At 44.4% G+C, this 20,573-nt stretch overlaps 1 protein-coding gene across 1 annotated transcript; it reads right to left on the bottom strand.

Moving 5' to 3' along the window:
• Window positions 1-14,067: 14,067 nt before the first annotated feature.
• LOC147963328 (uncharacterized) lies at window positions 14,068-16,598 on the bottom strand. Its single transcript, XM_087528752.1, has 4 exons — window positions 15,879-16,598; window positions 15,550-15,628; window positions 15,414-15,468; window positions 14,068-14,328 (listed from the first exon to the last, which is right to left on the bottom strand). The coding sequence occupies exons 1-4, from the start codon at window positions 16,029-16,031 to the stop codon at window positions 14,226-14,228; spliced, it is 390 nt and encodes a 129-aa protein (XP_087384878.1). The 5' UTR covers window positions 16,032-16,598; the 3' UTR covers window positions 14,068-14,225.
• Between the last annotated feature and the right edge of the window lie 3,975 nt (window positions 16,599-20,573).

Below are 20,573 nucleotides of genomic sequence, written 5' to 3'. Positions count from 1 at the left end.
ATTGTGAATTGTAACATTCTGTTTTCATGTGTTAAAACAATTAAAAGCAAAGGATGTGACAACGTGTTCAAATCCAAGTAATGTATTTTACTTGGAGTTGCCCAAATAAATGGAAAAAAGTCAGTATATTAATGCAACGCCACTCCAGTTCTAATTAGGGTATCTTGTTCTAGCTTTAAAATTACCTTATCAAGCTCCGGAGGAACTCTTGTGGATAGAAATGATGCATCAACCCTAATCCAAGCACAGAACCCAAACTGTTTCAATACTTTTGGGTCATCGAACATGGGCAGACACCAGACAGCGATCACCCTAAGATCCACATAGTTGTTGGTAATCAGCCAGTGGAGGTTCATATATGATGACTTTCCGTGCACCAAGGCATCAAACCATGCTTCGTTGATGCAAAACATTGCAGCAGTGGCAATGCCCGTCTGGCCCTCTGTTGCGGTAGGCTTGGAGCCTGAACATTCCTTGATGAGGCGATATCGCAGGTTCGCTTGCTCATGTCGTCCACCTCAGCCCTCCTTCACCTCCTTGGCGATGCACCACAAAATGGTTGCGGTGGATACAAACCAAGATTATAGCTAGAAACGACACCATGTGCTGAATGGATCAAGTAGTAATTTTCTTTTTCTGTTACCGTTGTTTAGTAGAGTAGCAGCTAGCATCCGGTTCTAGCTGCAACGTATATATGGAAAGGCATAATACTTTACTTGCGAAATGCAGAGACCATTACATTCAGTAATGTGCTAAGTTCATTAAAGGGGATATATATTGATCTGTTGGTTGTACACCTCCAAAGCACTTGGTGATATACAAGTGAGTGTGGGTACAGCTTTATGCCTGAAAACCTTTTTCCTTTTCTTTTTTTCTTTCTTTTGAACAAATATAGGGCATAAGCTCAAGCAGAGTTAACTATTCAGACACGGGGAACCCTAGCGCCGCCGCCGCCAGGTCCCCCTCGCCCCCTCCCTCGCTTCGCCACCGCTGGAGGGGCCGCCGGCGAAGTCCGCGCGCGCCCCAGGGAAGGTGGCGGCGGGGCTTTTCCCCTCTCCGCGACATTGCGCGCGCATGCGCTGCCTGCGTCGCCTCGGGCGCGGGCGAGATGCAGGGCCGCGGGAGTGGCTTCAGCGTGGGGAGAGGTCGGATCCTAGTCGGGCTTGGCCGGATCTAGCTCCTCCGCCCTCGTTGGCCGCCCTCGATGGGGCTCGGTGGCTTCGTTCTGGCGGCCAGCGAGGGCTGGATCCCGGGGCGGCGGCTCTAGATGGCGGCGGATGTGTCGGCGGCTGTGGACTCGTGACGGGCGACGCGGCGGCCGCGGTGGTGGACGATCCGTGTATAAGACGCTTGATGGAGGCCATTGAAACAGATCTGGGTGAAGACCTGCTCGCGGCTGCTGCTGAGGCCGGCGATGGCGGCACTATTCGGTGTCGTTCCCTTGTTGAAGGCATCGCTGTTAAGAAGTTCCAGGCCACTATCTGCTACCTCCAGGGGAAACCCTAGATCAGTAGATCGGATGACGACGGCATTATTGTGTCGTTTCCCTCTTGTGGCGTCATTCTTGGAGGTGTACACGGGCTCGAGGGACTAGTGGACAGAATAATTGGTGGAGCGGTGATTCATCTTGCACATTAATGGTGGCGTTTCTCGGCGGCGTGGCGCAGTGGAGACTCGGCGCCCGATGTGTGGCGAGGGACTCGCGCAGGAGGGTGGCGTTATCAGGCTTCGTGGTGGCGTCGATGGCAGAGAGGCCGGGCAAGGTGGTGCAGCAGTACAACACTGAAGATGGATTGGTGGCAGGTGGCTGCGGCGGCCTCGTACCCGGCAGGCGTCCTGGTTGAGGAGTGTGCCGGACTGGTAGGTGCCCCATACCTGGCAGGCGTCCTGGATGGGACATCAGGTCTTAGATGTTTAGGTTTGGCTGCGATGTCTGTTTGGTATTAGGCCCAGACTATCAATGCTCCTTCATCAATTGGATAGGTTGCTTATGCGGTGGCTTTAGTCTTACTGTTGTATGACTTTGTAAGGTCTTGTGAGAATAATTAATAAAGTGGTTGTATGCATCGCCCAGATGCAGAGGCCAGGGTCCTCCTCCTTTTCTGAAAAAAATTAATCAAACTACAGAACATGCAACATGTGAGCTAGTACAAAACAGACTCGCCAGCACAAATTGATGTGGTGGAATGGAAATTAAGGCACAGGTCAACAATTATGGTGCCCGGGGATTCTACTCGACCATTAGGAATAGGAGCGAGTAATTCAAACCAAAATCAACCAATTTGATTTAAAATCACTTGATAAATGAATGGCGCTACAACTACGAGTAATTACAGCGCAATGAGGGGCACTGGTACCTTTCGAAGGTTCGACGCCACTGTCTTTGTTGGTCGGTCCACCGCCCCGTCCCGCTCGGACTGACGATGACGCCAGAATGGAACCCCCCGGAGCGGCGACGCCATCGAGACTGCCGCCGCCGCGCGACTGTACGACTCCCACCGCACTCCTTAATTTGCCAGGCACTCTTCGCCGCCGGCCCATCGCCAGGCAGATTTCTGATTTGGAGTTGGGTGATTACAGTGATGCTATCCGTTGCTCCCGTAGAGTGAAGCAAAGCGTATCTAGGGGGTAAGTATTTATGCTTTAGAAACGTAAAGGTGTATTCTTCTGGTTTTACTAGTATTTGCATAACTGCGTTGGCTACTGACGCTAATGCTACTTTGCCTATTTGTTGCTGGGATGCCCCGTCTTCAAGGATGCAGAGTCAATACGATATTGTGAACTGTGGAAAATTAATAAATATATCTGCCCATAATTTTTGTGCCTGCAGTGGGTGACTAATGAAATTAGAGTACGAGGTACAGTATTACTGTTCACTCGGCCACTAAGCTAGGGGAGCTCACAGATTTGTAAATGTAAACCTGGGAGCTGCCAATTCAGTTCAGCGCTTCACAGGGCCTGCACCATTACTAAGGTGTGCTCTCCCTTCTGTCATGGAGCTCGAGCAGTTGAGACGGCCACAATGGAAAGTCACGGAGTTGCAAGTCCGGGAATTGCCCTGCATCCTTTTTTTGGCGTCAGTTCATTTAGCAGGGCACAACAGCCAGCCAACATCCGTTTCCCGCTGTAATGCCCCATCCAGCTGAACTTGCAAAACTTCATCCGGTACGATGACATGCTAATTAAAGAAATGCGGTGGGTTCTGAAAACGAAAAATTCCTACTGCTCGAAGGAAAAAAGAGAAATGGAAGTCACAGAATTGTAAGTCCGGGACTTGCCACCAGAGAAAGAAACATCTGTGAAATAAGTAGTAAAATTCAGTGTCTAGAGCAAACATACGTACATGTATCTCTTCCCTCAGGCTTTGTTCGGTTACACCCTGCCTGGAGGGGGTTGGAGGGGATTTGGGGGGGATTTGACTTACAGGGGAATCAATCCACTTCAATCCCTGTCAAACCCCTTTCAATTCCCTGTCAACCAAACGCAGCCTCAGGGGTTAACATGTCCAGGTCGTTGGTGTGATGTGTCAAACCTCTGCTTTTTTCTCCCAGGGGATGTGCTGCTCACAGTGCGTTGCCACTCATACATGTGCGAGTTGTCCATTCTCTTCCACCTCAACATGCAACTGGCAAGCGAAGTAAGAGCATGTACTACATATATAGATAGATGCAGTCATGACATTCAAGATATTCAGTCATTGGTTGTGGAGCTGTTCAGTAGTTCGGAGTACTATGATGATGTTTACCTTGTTAAGAAAAAGAAAGAAACAATGCTGTGCGGATGATGAGATGTCTGCTGCTTGCTCTACTTGAATGTTTTAGACTTTTGTTGCCTATCAGCTCCTCAAGGTTCAGTCGGGAGGGGAAACAGAGCAAGGGGCTGAGAATTCAGATATATTTGCTTTCACTTTTCAACATGAAGGCCCACACGCAGTGGCTCAACACACAGAGGGCATTCATTCAGGTTACTTACACCGTGGCAGGTAGCCACCTGGTGTATGGAACGTGGTTCAACTGTGAACTCAAGCCTTGCCTCGACATGTCTGTTTCAGTGTCCTTTCTTCAGCATTCCAAATCCGAAGGATTCTGAAGAACCAACAGTTTGCTCTTTCTCCTATGCGTATGGTCTCCTCCTGCTCCGCTCCTCGATTGGTGTATATATGCAGAAATAGACTCAGCCTAAGGATATCGAAAACCACTGATCAGAACACTCTTACCATTGGAGCCCCATTGTTGTTCCTGACCACCTCATTCTTCAGTGCTTCACAGTGTCCTCCGCTGTTACGGACCTACATACAGCAGTAGATAGACCAGAGCAGATCAAGCAACACGAGCAGACTAGAAGCAGAGGGTTGGGGATGGGGAAATTAAGCCGCTAGAACGGGCAGCAGTAGCGGGTAGTAGAAATTAAGAGCAGAGGAGATACAGGTTGGGTTCAGTTAGGCCACTTGAAGGAATGGCAGAAGAACGTATGCAGGCAAGCCCCTCTTTGGGCACAACCCAACCAAGAACCAATGACACAACGCCATGCAATCAAGGACTTGTCGGCTGCTGATGGGCGCATGTGGTCGACTGAAACGCCCAAGCTTCCTCCTCTTTTTGCCTGATAGAGACAGACTTGGCTCAGCCTTCATTCCAGTCCGGTCAAGGCAGTATCAGCAGCACAACCCCATAAGGCGGTATCAAGACTTCAAGGACTCGAGTCAGAGATTTTGTAACTGTTTTGTAATACGTATTACCTTGGCCTTAATTTTGTGTAGTTGTCTTCTTCTTTTTTGCGGGGTGATTTTGTGTAGTTGTCTTCTTCTTTTTTTGCGGGGTAATTCTATGTACTTGTCAGGATGGCATATTTCTTAAGAAATAAAGGAAACAAGTTTGTGAGGATGATATACCTGCAGTTGCTTCTACTTCAATGTTTAAGACTTGTGTTGGTGGCTACTGGAGTTTCAAATAGATTTAATTGATTCCACAACACCAAAACAGGCAGAGAATGCGGCGTGATTAATTTGGAAAGAGCGTGATGGGTTGGAACTTTGAGCCTCAACTGCTTGTTCAAACACCGAGTTTTCCTTTGATGCTCTTCTTTCTCGTTGAAATGCTTCAAAGGTTCATGAACATTTGCTGAAACTTGTGTGGGCTATGGCTCGTGCCATGGGTGACTGGTGAGACTGGTTACTGAACATGGACTGTTACACTGTGAAGTATTGCTCTGGCAGCCATTGAGCCACCGAAGGAAGCAGTCTTGAAGCTTCTCTATCATGGCTGTTCCTGAATGCAGTACCTTTGTTAGGACATGGATTTTCAGATCCTGTGTATCTCAAGGTGGACACGGTCCGGGCCGGTCCGGTCCCTGACCGAGCCGCCGTTTGGACCGGCCGCCGGCGGTCCGGACCGGACCGGACCGAGCAGCCTGGCGGTCCTGATTTCTGGGCCCGGACCGACGGCGGGAAAGCCCGGGCCGGACCGAGAGGACCGGCAAGAGGAGATGTGGTAACCATGGCGGCGGCTGCGGGACGAGGAGGAGGTGGTCGTGAGCTTCTACGCGGCGACCATGGACGCGGTGAAGCACGGGAGCGAGCCGTCGCGGCCACGAACGACATACCGGAGGTAGCAGCAACTCGCGCGCCGTGGTCGTCCAGCGTGCCGGCGAAGTTCTCGTGCACTATCAAGAACGCGCGCGCCAGGATCTTCCGGGAGGCAGAAGCCCACGACCAGCCCTTTTGTTGTTTTGCCTTAGCGATTTTTTAGCCGCATGCAAATATGGTAACACCTGCATGAGCCCATAAGTTTTTGTGGGCTAGCCTTCCGTGATTAGTGGATCAAGATTGACGTGGAGCTGTGTCCTATTCGTGCTCGTAGTGGACGCAGATGACGCGTCAATTTCATTAGTCGTGGGATGAGAATTAGATCTAAGCCCATATTTCTCGTTCTTTCTGTATCTACTCCGTTGAATAAAAGGAAAAGGAAACGGTAGAAAACAACCCAACGGCAGCATGCCATGGGCGCATTATTATCGCTACGTAAAAGGAAACGGCAGCGAGGGGCAAGTCATGAATGGCGCCGCGATTATCGGATCGAACGCCGGCTCTCTTGTTCTTTCTATTCTCTGTTTAACTGAATACAAGGAAAAAAAGGCAGCGCCTGATCTGGGTCTTCTTCTACCTCTTGTCCCTGTCCCTGTGTCAATTGACTGATTGAGTATTTGATTCCGATGAACAGCGCGGTGGGACACGGCCAGGGCATCGCTGGTGGCATGAGGAAGAAGAACGGCCTGCACCTTCGGTCCGCTCGGTCGGACCGGGCAAAGACCGGACCGGACCGAGAAAATTTCGGGCTGAAATTTAGTAATCGGACCTAACAAATTCTTCAGCGGGCCAGGACCGGACGGTCCGGTCCAGAACGGGCCACGAGGGCCCGCTCGCTCCGTCCAGCCTGATGTGTATCCATATGATCAGAGCAAGTTGTTATTTTCTTGGCTTCACCTAGAAGACTGACAAACATTCGATGCTCTACTACAACAAAGGAACTACAGGGCGCCTGACAGCAGCTTGTGATTTCAATGAGTGAGAGGAAGTGCTCTGTTACTATTTATTATCCATATGAAGAGAGCAAGTTCTAGTTGTGCCTTCAGACTGTAGCTGGAATGCAAGTATGGTGTTGCAACACACTCAATGCTCTACCACAAATCAAAGGAGGAATGGACAAGACATTTCTCAGTAGCTTGTGGTTTTTCTATGCATTGCTGGCCTGCCGTATTTAGCTGAGTGTCGGTGGCATGCATAGCCCAGTTTGTGTTTTCATTGTAACAAAAATACTACACCTAGTAGTTCTGCAACGCCTGGGCCCAGATCCGCCCCTGGTTGGTTGGACACTTTCTTGTGCACCTCACGAGTGATGATCAATCTTATTGGTTGGACACTTTCTTGAGTCATGAAGGATATCTGGTGAATCTTTTTTTTTAGAAAATTGAATTGAGGGGGCTTCTGATGACCTTTGACCGCAAAGAAGGCTGGTTCCGTTTAACTCTCAACTGAAGCCTGCTTCAACATGTTCAGATCAGTGCCCTATCTTTTTAACTGGATTTTTGACTCCCGGGTGTACAGACACCCCACTATCACATTGTTCACATCAGTTTGAGTTATCTCGAGATTTGGACCAGTGCCTGCCACTCTTCTGTGATTTGCATAACGCAAACAGTAATCCAAGCAGTCCGCATAGGCACACTTGATTTGAGATTCCTCTGACACTGCTGCAGTATAGGGCTTTAGCCATCGAGGCCTGTGACTCCAATAGTAGACAGCAAAGTTGACCATGACTACGCTTAGTATGAACTCGTTAGGGCACAGCCGCACAGTAATAAGCATAAAGTTTTACCTTCCCACGTGTATCAAGAGTGCACAATACCATGATTTTTCTAATAGGAACACACACGACACAGTACCAGAATTAAGTGCTATATTTCCCTCCACTTTCTCTCTCTTAAAACTGCTCTCTCTACTCACTGTTCTTTTCTTTATACTATCATTATTTCTCAATCTCTCTCTCTCTCACGTTCAGAAAAAGTGTCACTCTCTCTCTTCTCTTGTTTCTCCTCTCTCTTCACATGTGACCAGTACAGTGACCTGGCTATCAGGCTGTCGCTCATGTCGGGATAGCACCCAAGCCTAGTACCTAGTGCATGCCTACTTTATTAGCTGTGTCAAATGGCCTGGACAACCCTACTGCCGCTGCAAATTGCTGTGACAGAGAAGACCACCTCACGAATCTCACAGGGGCTCAACGGATAGGATAAGAGGGGGTCGGTGCACCCGGGACCAATCACACCTTTTCGCTCACAGCTTCATGAAGCACAAAGAAATCACTATGCTACGGTACATGAAACAGTTCTGTAATATGGCAGCTGACAGATTTTTTGAAGCTACAGTACATGAAGCAGTGGAAATGCTGGCGAACATTCGGCAAACTTATTCACTATATAGATAGTTTTGAAAACTGTGTAGTGTGAGCTAAACACGATGCTAGAGTCCGAGTAGTACTCGCGTCAAGTAGTACTCCAGGTAGTAACCGACTAAGTTTGCTCATAGGCTATGTTCAGCATATATATATGCGTGTACCCCCAGACTTTGTACAAGACAACGAAAAGCAATAAAGAGAAAGCCAGGAGCGACACGCCCCTGTAGCCATCAAACAAGTCTACCGATCCATTTCCTGTTGAGTTCGCCAAGTTGAGTTGAAGCTAGCTTTCACGTACGTGTACGTGTGCTAACCTACGGTGGCTACTGGTCATCGATTAAGGTGCCTGTGTGCTTGCTTGTCTAGCTAGCTTGCACGTACAGGTTGTTTCAGTGGATTTGGTCTACCAACGATCAAAAGCCAACATGTAGCGCTGGTTAAGAGAGATCATCCTTTCTTACAAGAAAATTTTCTCCTGAGTTGTTCCATTGGACGTTTAAGAGCAGATATCAAGCATGATGTGTGTGGACAAAGACATGCTGGCATTTTTTAAGCACATTGGTATGCCAAGAACTATGAAAGAGCAATTACTACTACAGAAGCTCAAAAACAATATTAGTTCAGACCCAGAGTGACTATATATATACACATGCTATTTCTAGAAATCCACCTCCTCCAATCCAAACACTGACAAAAATACGCAAGTGGCACAAAATCAGGGTAGCAGTCTTCCATTACAGATGAACGAGGGTTCGAGCGCCTTCAGGTAGTGGTTGGGCTTCACTTCACCCACTGTGGCCAGATATGCGCGAATTGGTTTTCCGTTCCCTGATGCGCTGCTCAGGTGCAAGGGACCTTGGCTATCTGCTGCCAGATGGTTCCGTCTGGTCAGCGCGAGTGTCAGGGACTGGCACGCTAGTGCTGCTGTCAGTAACCGCATCGACAAAATAAGAGGCATCAGACCAAGGAAAGCCAGGATTTGAAATATCTGACCAATGCAGACAGGACAAAGGAGAAATTTTACAGGGAACTAGTGTGGACAAAGCCAAGCTTTTAACACCAATTCAAATGTTTGTAGATGCAGCGTGGAAAGAGAAAGAGCAATCAACATCAACAGGAACAAGGAAAGCGGGCATAGGGATATTCATGCAGACTCAAAAGGAAGAAGGAAGATCTCTGCACTATACTTGGAAGCACAATCAACACTTCAGGTAGAAGCTCTAGTAATCAGATTAGCATCTATCATTAGTAAATAAAGATAAAAACTTATACCTGCATTGTTGATTATAGGAAACATGGGTACAGGCTATGCAGCAGGAGGTGGCACTGCCAACGCCAAGTTGTGTTGTGCCATCAACCCAAACCACTCATCCTCACCCTCGTCGATTTGTATGCTGGTCAGGCCAATGATGCCACCAGGCCCAACAATAGGGCGTCTCAACAATGCTTCCCTATGCCTTCTTCTGAAGATGAAAATGACGAGTCCAGCAGCCGCAGACAGAAACAACAGGGCCAACATCCAATCCAACCAGTTGTGACGCCTATGAGACCGTGGGGGCTGGACCGAGCCTGCTGCTGGGGGAACGTGGCGGCGGAGGGCTGCACCTATTGCTGATGTCAAGGACAAAGGCTAGCTATTCATCATCGTTGCACTTGATGTGGATGCTTGCCAACTCGCCGGCGTTAGCAACAGAAGAGAAGGCAAAGTATGCCTCATTCCTCACTATGCATAAACACAGTCTTCCCTTGCTAGTGATCGCAAAGAGCAAGGCGCAGCAAGCTTCAGATGGCACGGTCAGCTCCCGTTCACACTCGTTGACAACTCTGCGGGCAAGCTTCAACGCCTCACAAGCCGACCGGAGGCTCGAACCACCTGCGCAAAAAATAAATCACAATAAAAATGAGTATTTTAGTGATCAGAAATCACAAAATGTAGTTCTAGATCTGGATCACAAAAATTAGTTCACAACAAAAATGAGATAACAATAACAATAACAATAACAATAACAAAAATAGTTCTGGATCTAGAGTCACAACCTTCATCGGCAGGCAATAGGTCATCAGCAGTAACTCCATCCACAATTCCAAACAGAAAGTAATAAGCTACAACATTTTGCAGGAAATGGAGCTGATGGAAGATGAAGATGATATAGAAGATGAAGAAAACAATGAGGAAGAGCTGGCAGATAACTCAGGGGAAGTAGCTACTGATGAAGTGATTTTCAGCCCACAACAAGTTTTAGTTGCAATGCAAGATGTTGAGATGCCTGACAAAGCAAGATACTAAAACCAAGTGGGGACCAGTGCAGACTCTGAGAAAAAGCTCAAGAGTGGACATTGGTGATAGAAGAATGTTAGAGATTGTTGTGAATAGCAAGAAGGTGCAAAACTTGTAGCCAGCAAAAATGACATAAAAGATATGGAAGAATATCCTAGGAACAATCAGAAGATATGGAAGTCCCCCAATAACATCCAGGAGGGAGGCATGGATTGTTTGAGCACATTGAGTTCTTAATTTTAAATTCACTACTCTCTATATCATTCAGGCATCCTACGGATTCAGACTCAAATGTATGCTAGCAGGCTAGAAGATTGACCAGTCTGCGCGGGTGCGGTTGAGTTCAGCGGAGCCGAAGCAGGCGAAGATGGCCGTGGGCTCGGCACGGCCGTCGAGGGGAATCCGCCCTTGGTCGTCGTCGACGGCGAGGAGTCATGAATGATGAACTCACTCGTTAAAATCTTGCGTTGTCATCTCCTAGTGCATCGTCCAGTTCAAATGTATTTGAGACATGGGGCAAATTAAAATCTTTTATACCAAACATTTATATTTATTTAAAATAATTTACATTGTATCAGAATATTAATGAGTATAATTTCTATTATATAGTTGACATAGTTAACCACATTACTAATTGAAATGTTATATGTTATCATTTGTAATGTATATCACTAAATTTAAATAGTGTGATGTAACAAAAATTATCTTTGAGTTATTTTTTTATATTTGCATAATGTATATAGGGCATACGTATATATTTGTGTGTATGTGCACTTGTTCATGTATATTCTAGTATAATCAACTGACATATCTAAAGTTCATCGTCTAACTAATATCTCAATAACCGTTCATTGTCTAACTAATATCTGCAATATTTAATAAATAAAACTAATGTTTGATATTTTATTTGAACCTTTAGAAAAGTCTATTTAAATAAAGGAATATATAATGCTCCACTACTAGGGAAAATTCTAGTAGTAGTGTGTGATGAAAGCCTACCAGTAGCACGGGGACACGCGCTACTGGTGTAGTGCTACAACTATTACCGGCGCTACAACTACCTTACCCAGCAGTAGTGTTGGTCCTACCTACGCTACTGCTAACCTACCTAGCAGTAGCGTGTGTATAACCAGCGCTATTGCTATAATTTCTTATATTTTTATTTTTTCTGCGTATTTGCGTTGTATTTGTACATGTTTTATAAAGTAGTCTCATCATATGGTTTTATGATCATGATGAGTTATTATATCATTGGGTGAAAGAAACATGGATTAGATTCAAGTGGATGGATCCAAAATGACCAAGTTGGATTAGTAATAACACTCACTATCATTATCATCATCATCATTATAATAACAACTCATCATCATCATCGTCATAACAACTCATCATCATCATCATCTATGAGTCATATAACAACTCATCATTCTAGCTAACACATTGTAGCACATAACACATCATCATAATAATAACAACTAATCATCATCATCATCAGTCATAATGATCACTAGCTAATTTTTCTTACTACCTAGGACCTAGTCCTCTCTCCTAGGTAAAATAGCATAAAACAGGTAAACCGATCAATCTCCAAAATGGAGAATGGAGATCCACCTGTTGCCAACTTTTGGCTTGCGCACACACATGTTGTCTCCAATCGGTTGCGTGCGCGCCTTCATTAGTTTGCTCCATTCTTTTATATTGAGTGTTCCATCTTTCAAAGAAATAGAGTATGCACTTTGGTAAGGCATCGGCGGAAACGGCCATAAGCTAACCATATACATACTCCCTTCGGTAAGCATCAATTCAGGCACAACCTCGCCCGGGAGCTTCTGTTGAACAACATAATAACATATATAGTTAATAATGTAATTTACTTAAGAAGAATGTATGCAACGAAGTTATCATCATTAACAAAATTATACAAAGTTTTTGGCAATTAAGTTACCATCTTGCAACTCATGCACTAATGGCAGGTATCCAATATAACTTGGGCTGATAGAGTGATTGGTCTTATAAACCTCAACATCATCTATAAACGAGACAAGATATCATTTCTCCTCACAACTAAGCTTGGAGCCATAGCTATAGTACGTCCTGTCCACAAATTTCTGAGTATTTCTTGAAGATAAGAAATAAGCTGACAATTATAAATAAACAAGATTAGTAGCGTTGAACACCAAATATTTTTAAATAAACAATATGAATTAGTTAACAAGTTAGTTCGACAAACTCACATTTAGGCAAAACTGGAGGCATATTCACATCCACCCAGATGTCGATATTATCATCAATATCTACATCTTTGGGACGAATATCAAACGTTATTTGCATGTTCTCCTGAAATCCGTATGCCTTACAGAGAGCTCCCCAATTTGAGCAACCTAAATGGGAGTAAATAAGTGCATTGTAGAGCTTAACCGTAAAAGCGTAACCATCTTTAGTCCCGAGATGAGCTCTCCTTGTCTCCATATTCTCAGATTCTTGGAAACCAAGCTTCTCCAAGACATAAGGTCTTGCATGGCAGGGGATGTACTACTTGAACTGAAAAATACAAAAATTACACGTTGAAGTAAAGAATCACAAGTCATGATTAATTACGAAGTGTCTTTGTTGCGTACTGTACAAACACCGAAGGTCTCTTCTAGCGTGACCGTGAAGTACTTACCATTTTGCAGGTGAGGCATCCTGTCGCACAAGCCCCGATCGTCACAATAGTATTTGCAATCCAGGATCCAATCAACGTCGGACATTTCTTGTGTTCAAAATTCAAAGATTATAAATTGACTGGCCACTACTATAACAATATGGTGGGCACTCCCTCTCTGATATTGCGACCGTCGGTGATGGTAGTGTCGTGGTTCTAAGTCTGATAGTAGAATGGGGGTAGGAATGTAGAGGCAAGATCCTAGCTATGGAGGAGTTGTATACGCAAGTTTTACGAGTTCAGGCCCTTCTCGAAGGAAGTAACAGCCCTACGTCTCGGAGCCCAGAGGCGGTCGCCTGGATTATAAGCGTGTGAGTTACAGGGGGTGCGAACCCTTGTCCCAGAGGAGGGGGTGGCTTATATAGAGTGCGCCAGGACCCCAGCTCCCCTCCGATACACAGGGTTCAATGTACATTAAGAGGGGGGCGTTACTGGTAACGCCAGTAATAAAGATACATAATGACCATTAAAGCTATGACTTAATTCCCGACCGTTGCAGAGCAGAGTGGCTTTAGATCTCTTGGTAGTCGAGTGATTGCCTACGTGGTCGAGTGTCTTCAAGACTGTCGAGTGGAACATAGCTTCACGGTTGAGTGGATGATGATTCTTCTTTGAATGCTTCTCACTACATCACAACACTGATGTAGGGACAAAAAAACCGCCGGGAGAAAGCACATTATAGGGCAGACAAACTGTCGGGGACAGGTTTTCTCCCGGCAGATAGAACCGCCACGAGAACGGCTGCCGGGGATTACTTCTCCCGGCAGATAATTTTTTCCCGGCAGTTGCATTGCCGGTGCCCATCTATTTGCCGGCAGTCCACTTTCTCCCGGCAGATTGGTCAAGGCACGTGTAACATCAATTACCGGCAGTCTTGCTGCCTGCAGAAGCTCATTTTCCTGGCAGTTCTTATGCCAACACATAGATTTCACTTCCTATTTTTTAGGCATCCCTTATGTAATATCCATTCATTCTGTTCAAACCATCAGTACATACTACACGATTTATACACACATTTCACTCAAAGTAACATGTCTCATCCATACACTTCAATCAGAGTAGAATGTAGCCCTCACCCAGAACCTTAAAGTTGGTTCGATAAATTAATATAACAACCATATGTATAAGTTGGTCGTGCCACAAAAGGTACAATACATCATGTTTCTAAATGTGTGCCACAAAAGGAGTACATATGTTTCTAGGGTGTGTCACACAAGCAAAATGAGCATATACTGGCTTAACAACCAGCAAAATGAGCAGAGCAAGTGTCATAATCACTCTACGAACTTAATTATAGGTCTACCAAATCTTCACTAGCTTGAAGATCTTCCAAATCTCCCAACTCTTCAGTAGATTGAAGATCTTCCAAAGCTCCATCAACTCTGTAGGGAAATCTGCAACAAATAGAAAACTCAAAATGGAGCTCTTGTTTCAGATTTTAAATTAGCACATTAAAGATTTTGACATGCTTCATTTTTTAACTCGTCGGTATAAATAGAACTCTTCTAAATGTGCATCATCTCATCATCACAGCAAGCAAGGTTACATCAATAGATCAAGAAAGATTTGTTTGAAGTACACATAAACAAATCTTCATGTGCAAATAAGCAAAACAAAAAGCTGTACAATGAACTTGCAAAAGCTGCTTAGTCTAAAAAAATACAACTTACTAGTGAAAGCTATGACTAAACCTGAGTTAAACATTTATCTCTGGAGTTAATATAGTACTCTGAGTTTGAATCTTTTTTTGCACCGAGTTAAACTCAACAAATAGGCAAAGCTCTATACAGTACTATATTGAACAATAGTTAAAACTGTGTACAAATAGGCAAAAGTCTGTACTATAAACAACACAGTAGTATCCAAGTAGGTAAAACTCTGTACTATACATCGTACAGTAGTACAAATAGGCAAACCTTTGTACAAATAGGCAGGGGCAGGCCATTGGTTATTGGTTTCTCTATATCATAGGAAAAAAGAAACTCATGAAATAACCATTGGTTACAGATTTCTCTGTCTATCTCATGCATCTTAGCTTGTTTTTAATAGAGTTCATTGAAGAGAATACCCTCTAGCAGACTAGCAAGCCAAAACTGATATGAGGATCAGTTTTATACGCCAAAACAAGTCTGAAATTCTGTACTGTATAGTAGAGTTTAACACTGAGTTCTAACTCACAGTCAAAAATCTTTCATGTTCAAATAGGCAAAACATGCTCAGTTTGAATCTTTCCTTTTTTACTAAGATAAACATTTGTACTGAGTCTCCAGGAATGACGTAAAAGATTTCAGCACAGTAGTTACTCTATGAAATATTTTTATTTTGTAAACTTCAATATTGTACAGAGTCGAGTGCATGAAATTTCTTGGAAACATAAAAACATAAAAACAAAATATGATTATGTCGCCTACCACTCTACCTCAACGACCCAGCTAGCATGCTAGAATAAGATTCGATCTCAAAGAAACATGCATATTACCTCAGCTTGCTTGTGGTCGTATTCCTGCTTTCGTCATGGACTTTTCCACTTCCAACTGCATACATAGAACGAAAGCTTCTTAAGCAATCAACCATGATAGTAATTGTTAAGTTCAATCATAAGAACAAAAGCTCACATGCTTGTATGGCCATGCGATACATCACAGCGCTTCCCATTAGCCAATCCTTCAGTTTGTCATCCACAACATAGTACATCTGCTTTCAAGCAAGTGTAAATGGAGTGTAAGGGTGATGTATTAGATAAAGGGGAAAGTTATACTGCAAGTCATCGAGAGATGAAGGGGCAAGTTATACCAGAAATCATACACATTGTGCATTCTAGTGCTTTTTTTCCTTCTTCCCCTTCGTTTCTTGATCCAACTCATGGTCTAAACATGGAAAATAGTTACTTGGCTATCATCCATTTAACTAACAGTCTATATACATAGATTTTAGAGCTACACACCTTCATGCTCTTCAATGCCGTCACTTGGCATGTCATCAACATCTCTAGTCGTTTGGGACCTAAGAACTTGAGCATCTCATTGTAATCATCTAGGTCGATCTCCTCTTGAACATCATCAGGTTGAACCTCGTCATGGTCACTAAGATTGAGCATCTCATCGTAATCCCCATCCCACTCTTATCCATTCTTGACCAATTTCACTAAGATTGCCTAACATGAGAAAGAAAGAATACTTCTATTAAGGAAAAAAAATCTAGTAACAAAAATGCATATTGTCCGTATCTAGTACAGGCAACAAGAAATACAATACGGAGAAGGAATGTCATCACACAACAGAATATAATTAACTGAAACATGTCATTTCAGAAAATACAATAACCAAAATAGCAGTAAGAATGTCATCATCTATATCATAAAAGCATAGCACCTATTCTGTCCACATATGGTATTTCACACAACACAAACAAAGATGGTAGTAGGTGCATCAACTAAACAAACAAACACTTAAAATAATTAGCTTTGTTTCATCTCAAATTAAAATGACCTCCAAAGCTCAACTAAACAGTCAGGTGTCAACCAATTTAATTACGGTATGCACTTGTTAATCACCAACAGTACATGTCCTTTGATCTAAAGGGCTACTAACAGTAGTAGTGATTGTTTTTAGACAACCAAACAACCTTCAAGCCTGTCTGGTTCATGGTTTTTTCGCTGTTATCATATCAAAGAAATTACAAACTGTTGATTTGTTCTAACTGCCAGAATAGTTCAGTGCTGAAGTACAGGAGGGCACATTCAGAACAAAAAAAGGGCACAAAAATTGCAACATCTCACCTGTCAAATGAAGTATAGGAGGCAGTGAAGTCCACGGAAAGGATGTTGAGGAGAGGGTCGACGACCTGCTGCTTCGGGGGCGCGTGTGGAGGAGGCGGACCCGCATCTTGGTGCTCGGTGAAGCTTTCGGGGAGGCCTGCTCGAGGAGTAACTGCGCGAGTAGGTTGGTGGCGAGGATGGTGGCTGCCGGTGGGGTGGCTCGGCGACGATGGTGCTGCTCCGTGTCAATCGGGTGCTCGGCAGTGCCGCTATGGAGTGAGGCGACGATAGTAGTGGACAGTAGTGGTCGGCAGCAGTGGGTTGGTTGTTGGGGCCGGCGGAGGGGCTGCCGTGATGGAGGGCGACGGCGGAAGTGCTCGGTTGGAGAGCTGTCGTCGGTGGTGGGTGTAGGGTTTCGTAGTAATTTCAAAAAAATTCCTACGCACACGCAAGATCATGGTGATGCATAGCAACGAGAGGGGAGAGTGTGATCTACGTACCCTTGTAGACCGACAGCGGAAGCGTTGTGACAACGCGGTTGATGTAGTCGTACGTCTTCACGATCCGACCGATCCAAGCACCGTTACTCTGGCACCTCCGAGTTCTTGGCACACGTTCAGCTCGATGACGATCCCCGGGCTCCGATCCAGCAAAGCGTCGGGGAGGAGTTCTGTCAGCACGATGGCGTGGTGACGATCTTGATGTTCTACCGTCGCAGGGCTTTGCCTAAGCACTGCTACAATATGACTGAGGTGGAATATGGTGGAGGGGGGCACCGCACACGGCTAAGGAACGATCACGAAGATCAACTTGTGTGTCCATGGGGTGCCCCTTGCCTCAGTATATAAAGGATGGAGGAGGAGGAGGCCGGCCAAGGCTTGGTGCTGCCAGGATGTGGAGTCCTACTAGGACTCCAAGTCCTAGTAGGAGTCCACCAAGAGGGGAGGAAGGGAGAAGGAAGTGGAGGAGAAGGAAAGGTGGCCGGCCCCCTTTTCCCTAGTCCAATTCGGACTAGAGGGGAGGGGGGGGGCGCAGCAGCCCCTTGGCCCTTTCTCCTCTTCCCACTAAAGCCCATCAAGACCCATTGCTTCTCCCGTAACTACCCGGTACTCCGAAAAATACCCGAATCACTCGGAACCTTTCCGATGTCCGAATATAGTCGTCCAATATATCGATCTTTACGTCTCGACTATTTCAAGACTCCTCGTCATGTCCCCGATCTCATCCGGGACTCCGAACTCCTTTGGTACATCAAAACTCATAAACTCATAATATAACTGTCATCGAAACCTTAAGCGTGCGGACCCTACGGTTCGAGAACAATGTAGACATGATCGAGACACGTCTCCGGTCAATAACCAAAAGCGGGACCTGGATGCCCATATTGGCTCCTACATATTCTACGAAGATTTTTGTCGGTCAGACCGCATAACAACATACGTTGTTCCCTTTGTCATCGGTATGTCACTTGCCCGAGATTCGATCGTCGGTATCTCAATACCTAGTTCAATCTCGTTACCGGCAAGTCTCTTTACTCGTTCCGTAATACATCATCTCACAACTAACTCATTAGTTGCAATGCTTGCAAGGCTTATGTGATGTGCATTACCGAGAGGGCCCAGAGATACCTCTCCGACAATTGGAGTGACAAATCCTAATCTCAAAATACGCCAACCCAACATGTACCTTTGGAGACACCTGTAGAGCACCTTTATAATCACCTAGTTACGTTGTGATGTTTGGTAGCACACAAAGTGTTCCTCCGGTAAACGGGAGTTGCATAATCTCATAGTCATAGGAACATGTATAAGTCATGAAGAAAGCAATAGCAACATACTAAATGATCGGGTGCTAAGCTAATGGAATGGGTCATGTCAATCAGATCATTCACCTAATGATGTGATCCCGTTAATCAAATAACAACTCTTTGTCCATGGTTAGGAAACATAACCATCTTTGATTAACGAGCTAGTCAAGTAGAGGCATACTAGTGACACTCTGTTTGTCTATGTATTCACACATGTATTATGTTTCCGGTTAATACAATTCTAGCATGAATGATAAACATTTATCATGATATAAGGAAATAAATAATAACTTTATTATTGCCTCTAGGGCATATTTCCTTCAGTCTCCCACTTGCACTAGAGTCAATAATCTATTTCACATCGCCATGTGATTTAATAGCAATAGTTCACATCACCATGTGATTAACACCCATAGTTCACATCGATATGTGATCAACACCCAAAGGGTTTACTAGAGTCAGTAATCTAGTTCACATCGCTATGTGATTAACACCCAAAGAGTACTAAGGTGTGAACATGTTTTGCTTGTGAGATAATTTTAGTCAACGGGTCTGTCACATTCAGATCCGTAAGTATTTTGCGAATTTCTATGTCAACAATGCTCTGCACGGAGCTACTCTAGCTTATTGCTCCCACTTTCAATATGTATCTAGATCGAGACTTAGAGTCATCCAGATCTGTGTCAAAACTTGCATCGACGTAACTTTTTACGACGAACCTTTTTGTCACCTCCATAATTGAGAAATATTTCCTTATTCCACTAAGGATAATTTTGACCGCTGTCCAGTGATCTACTCTTAGATCACTATTGTACTCCCTTGCTTAACACAGTGTAGGGTATACAATAGATCTGGTACACAGCATGACATACTTTATAGAACCTATGGCTGAGGCATAGGGAATGACTTTCATTCTATTTCTATCTTCTGCCGTGGTCGGGCTTTGAGTCTTACTCAATTTCACACCTTGCAACACAGGCAAGAACTCTTTCTTTGACTGTTCCATTTTGAACTACTTCAAAATCTTGTCAAGGTATGTACTCATTGAAAAACTTATCAAGCTTCTTGATCTATCTCTATAGATCTTGATGCTCAATATGTAAGCAGCTTTACCGAGGTCTTTTCTTTGAAAAACTCCTTTCAAATATTCCTTTATGCTTTCCAGAAAATTATACATTATTTCCGATCAACAATATGTTGTTCACATATACTTATCAGAAATGTTGTAGTGCTCCCACTCACTTTCTTGTAAATACAGGCTTCACCGTAAGTCTGTATAAAACTATATGCTTTGATCAACTTATCAAAGCGTATATTCCAACTCCGAGATGCTTGCACCAGTCCATAGATGGATCGTTGGAGCTTGCATATTTTGTTAACACCTTTAGGATTGACAAAACCTTCTGGTTGCATCATATACAACTCTTCTTTAAGAAATCCATTAAGGAATGTAGTTTTTGTTTATCCATTTGCCAGATTTCATAAAATGCGGCAATTGCTAACATGATTCGGACAGACTTAAGCATAGATACGAGTGAGAAAATCTCATCGTAGTCAACACCTTGAACTTGTCGAAAACCTTTTGCGACAATTCTAGCTTTGTAGATAGTAACACTACTATCAGCGTCCGTCTTCCTCTTGAAGGTCCATTTACTTTCTATGGCTTGCCGATCATCGGGCAAATCCATCAAAGTCCATACTTTGTTCTCATACATGGATCATATCTCAGATTTCATGGCCTCAAACCATTTCGTGGAATCTGGGCTCATCATCGCTTCCTCATAGATTGCAAGTTCGTCATGGTCTAGTAACACGACTTCCAGAACAGGATTACCGTACCACTCTGGTGCGGATCTCACTCTGGTTTATCTACGAGATTTGGTAGTAACTTGATCTGAAGTTACATGATCATCATCATTAGCTTCCTCACTAATTGGTGTAGTAGTCACAGGAACAGATTTCTGTGATGAACTACTTTCCAATAAGGGAGCAGGTACAGTTACCTCATCAAGTTCTACTTTCCTCCCACTCACTTCTTTCGAGAGAAACTCCTTCTCTAGAAAAACTCCGAATTT

Source organism: Triticum urartu, chromosome 6A, assembly GCF_056163025.1.
Source record: "Triticum urartu cultivar PI428250 chromosome 6A, HENAU_Tu73, whole genome shotgun sequence".
Classification (NCBI taxonomy): Eukaryota; Viridiplantae; Streptophyta; class Magnoliopsida; order Poales; family Poaceae; genus Triticum; species Triticum urartu.
This window is presented reverse-complemented; position numbering and strand designations above follow the sequence as displayed.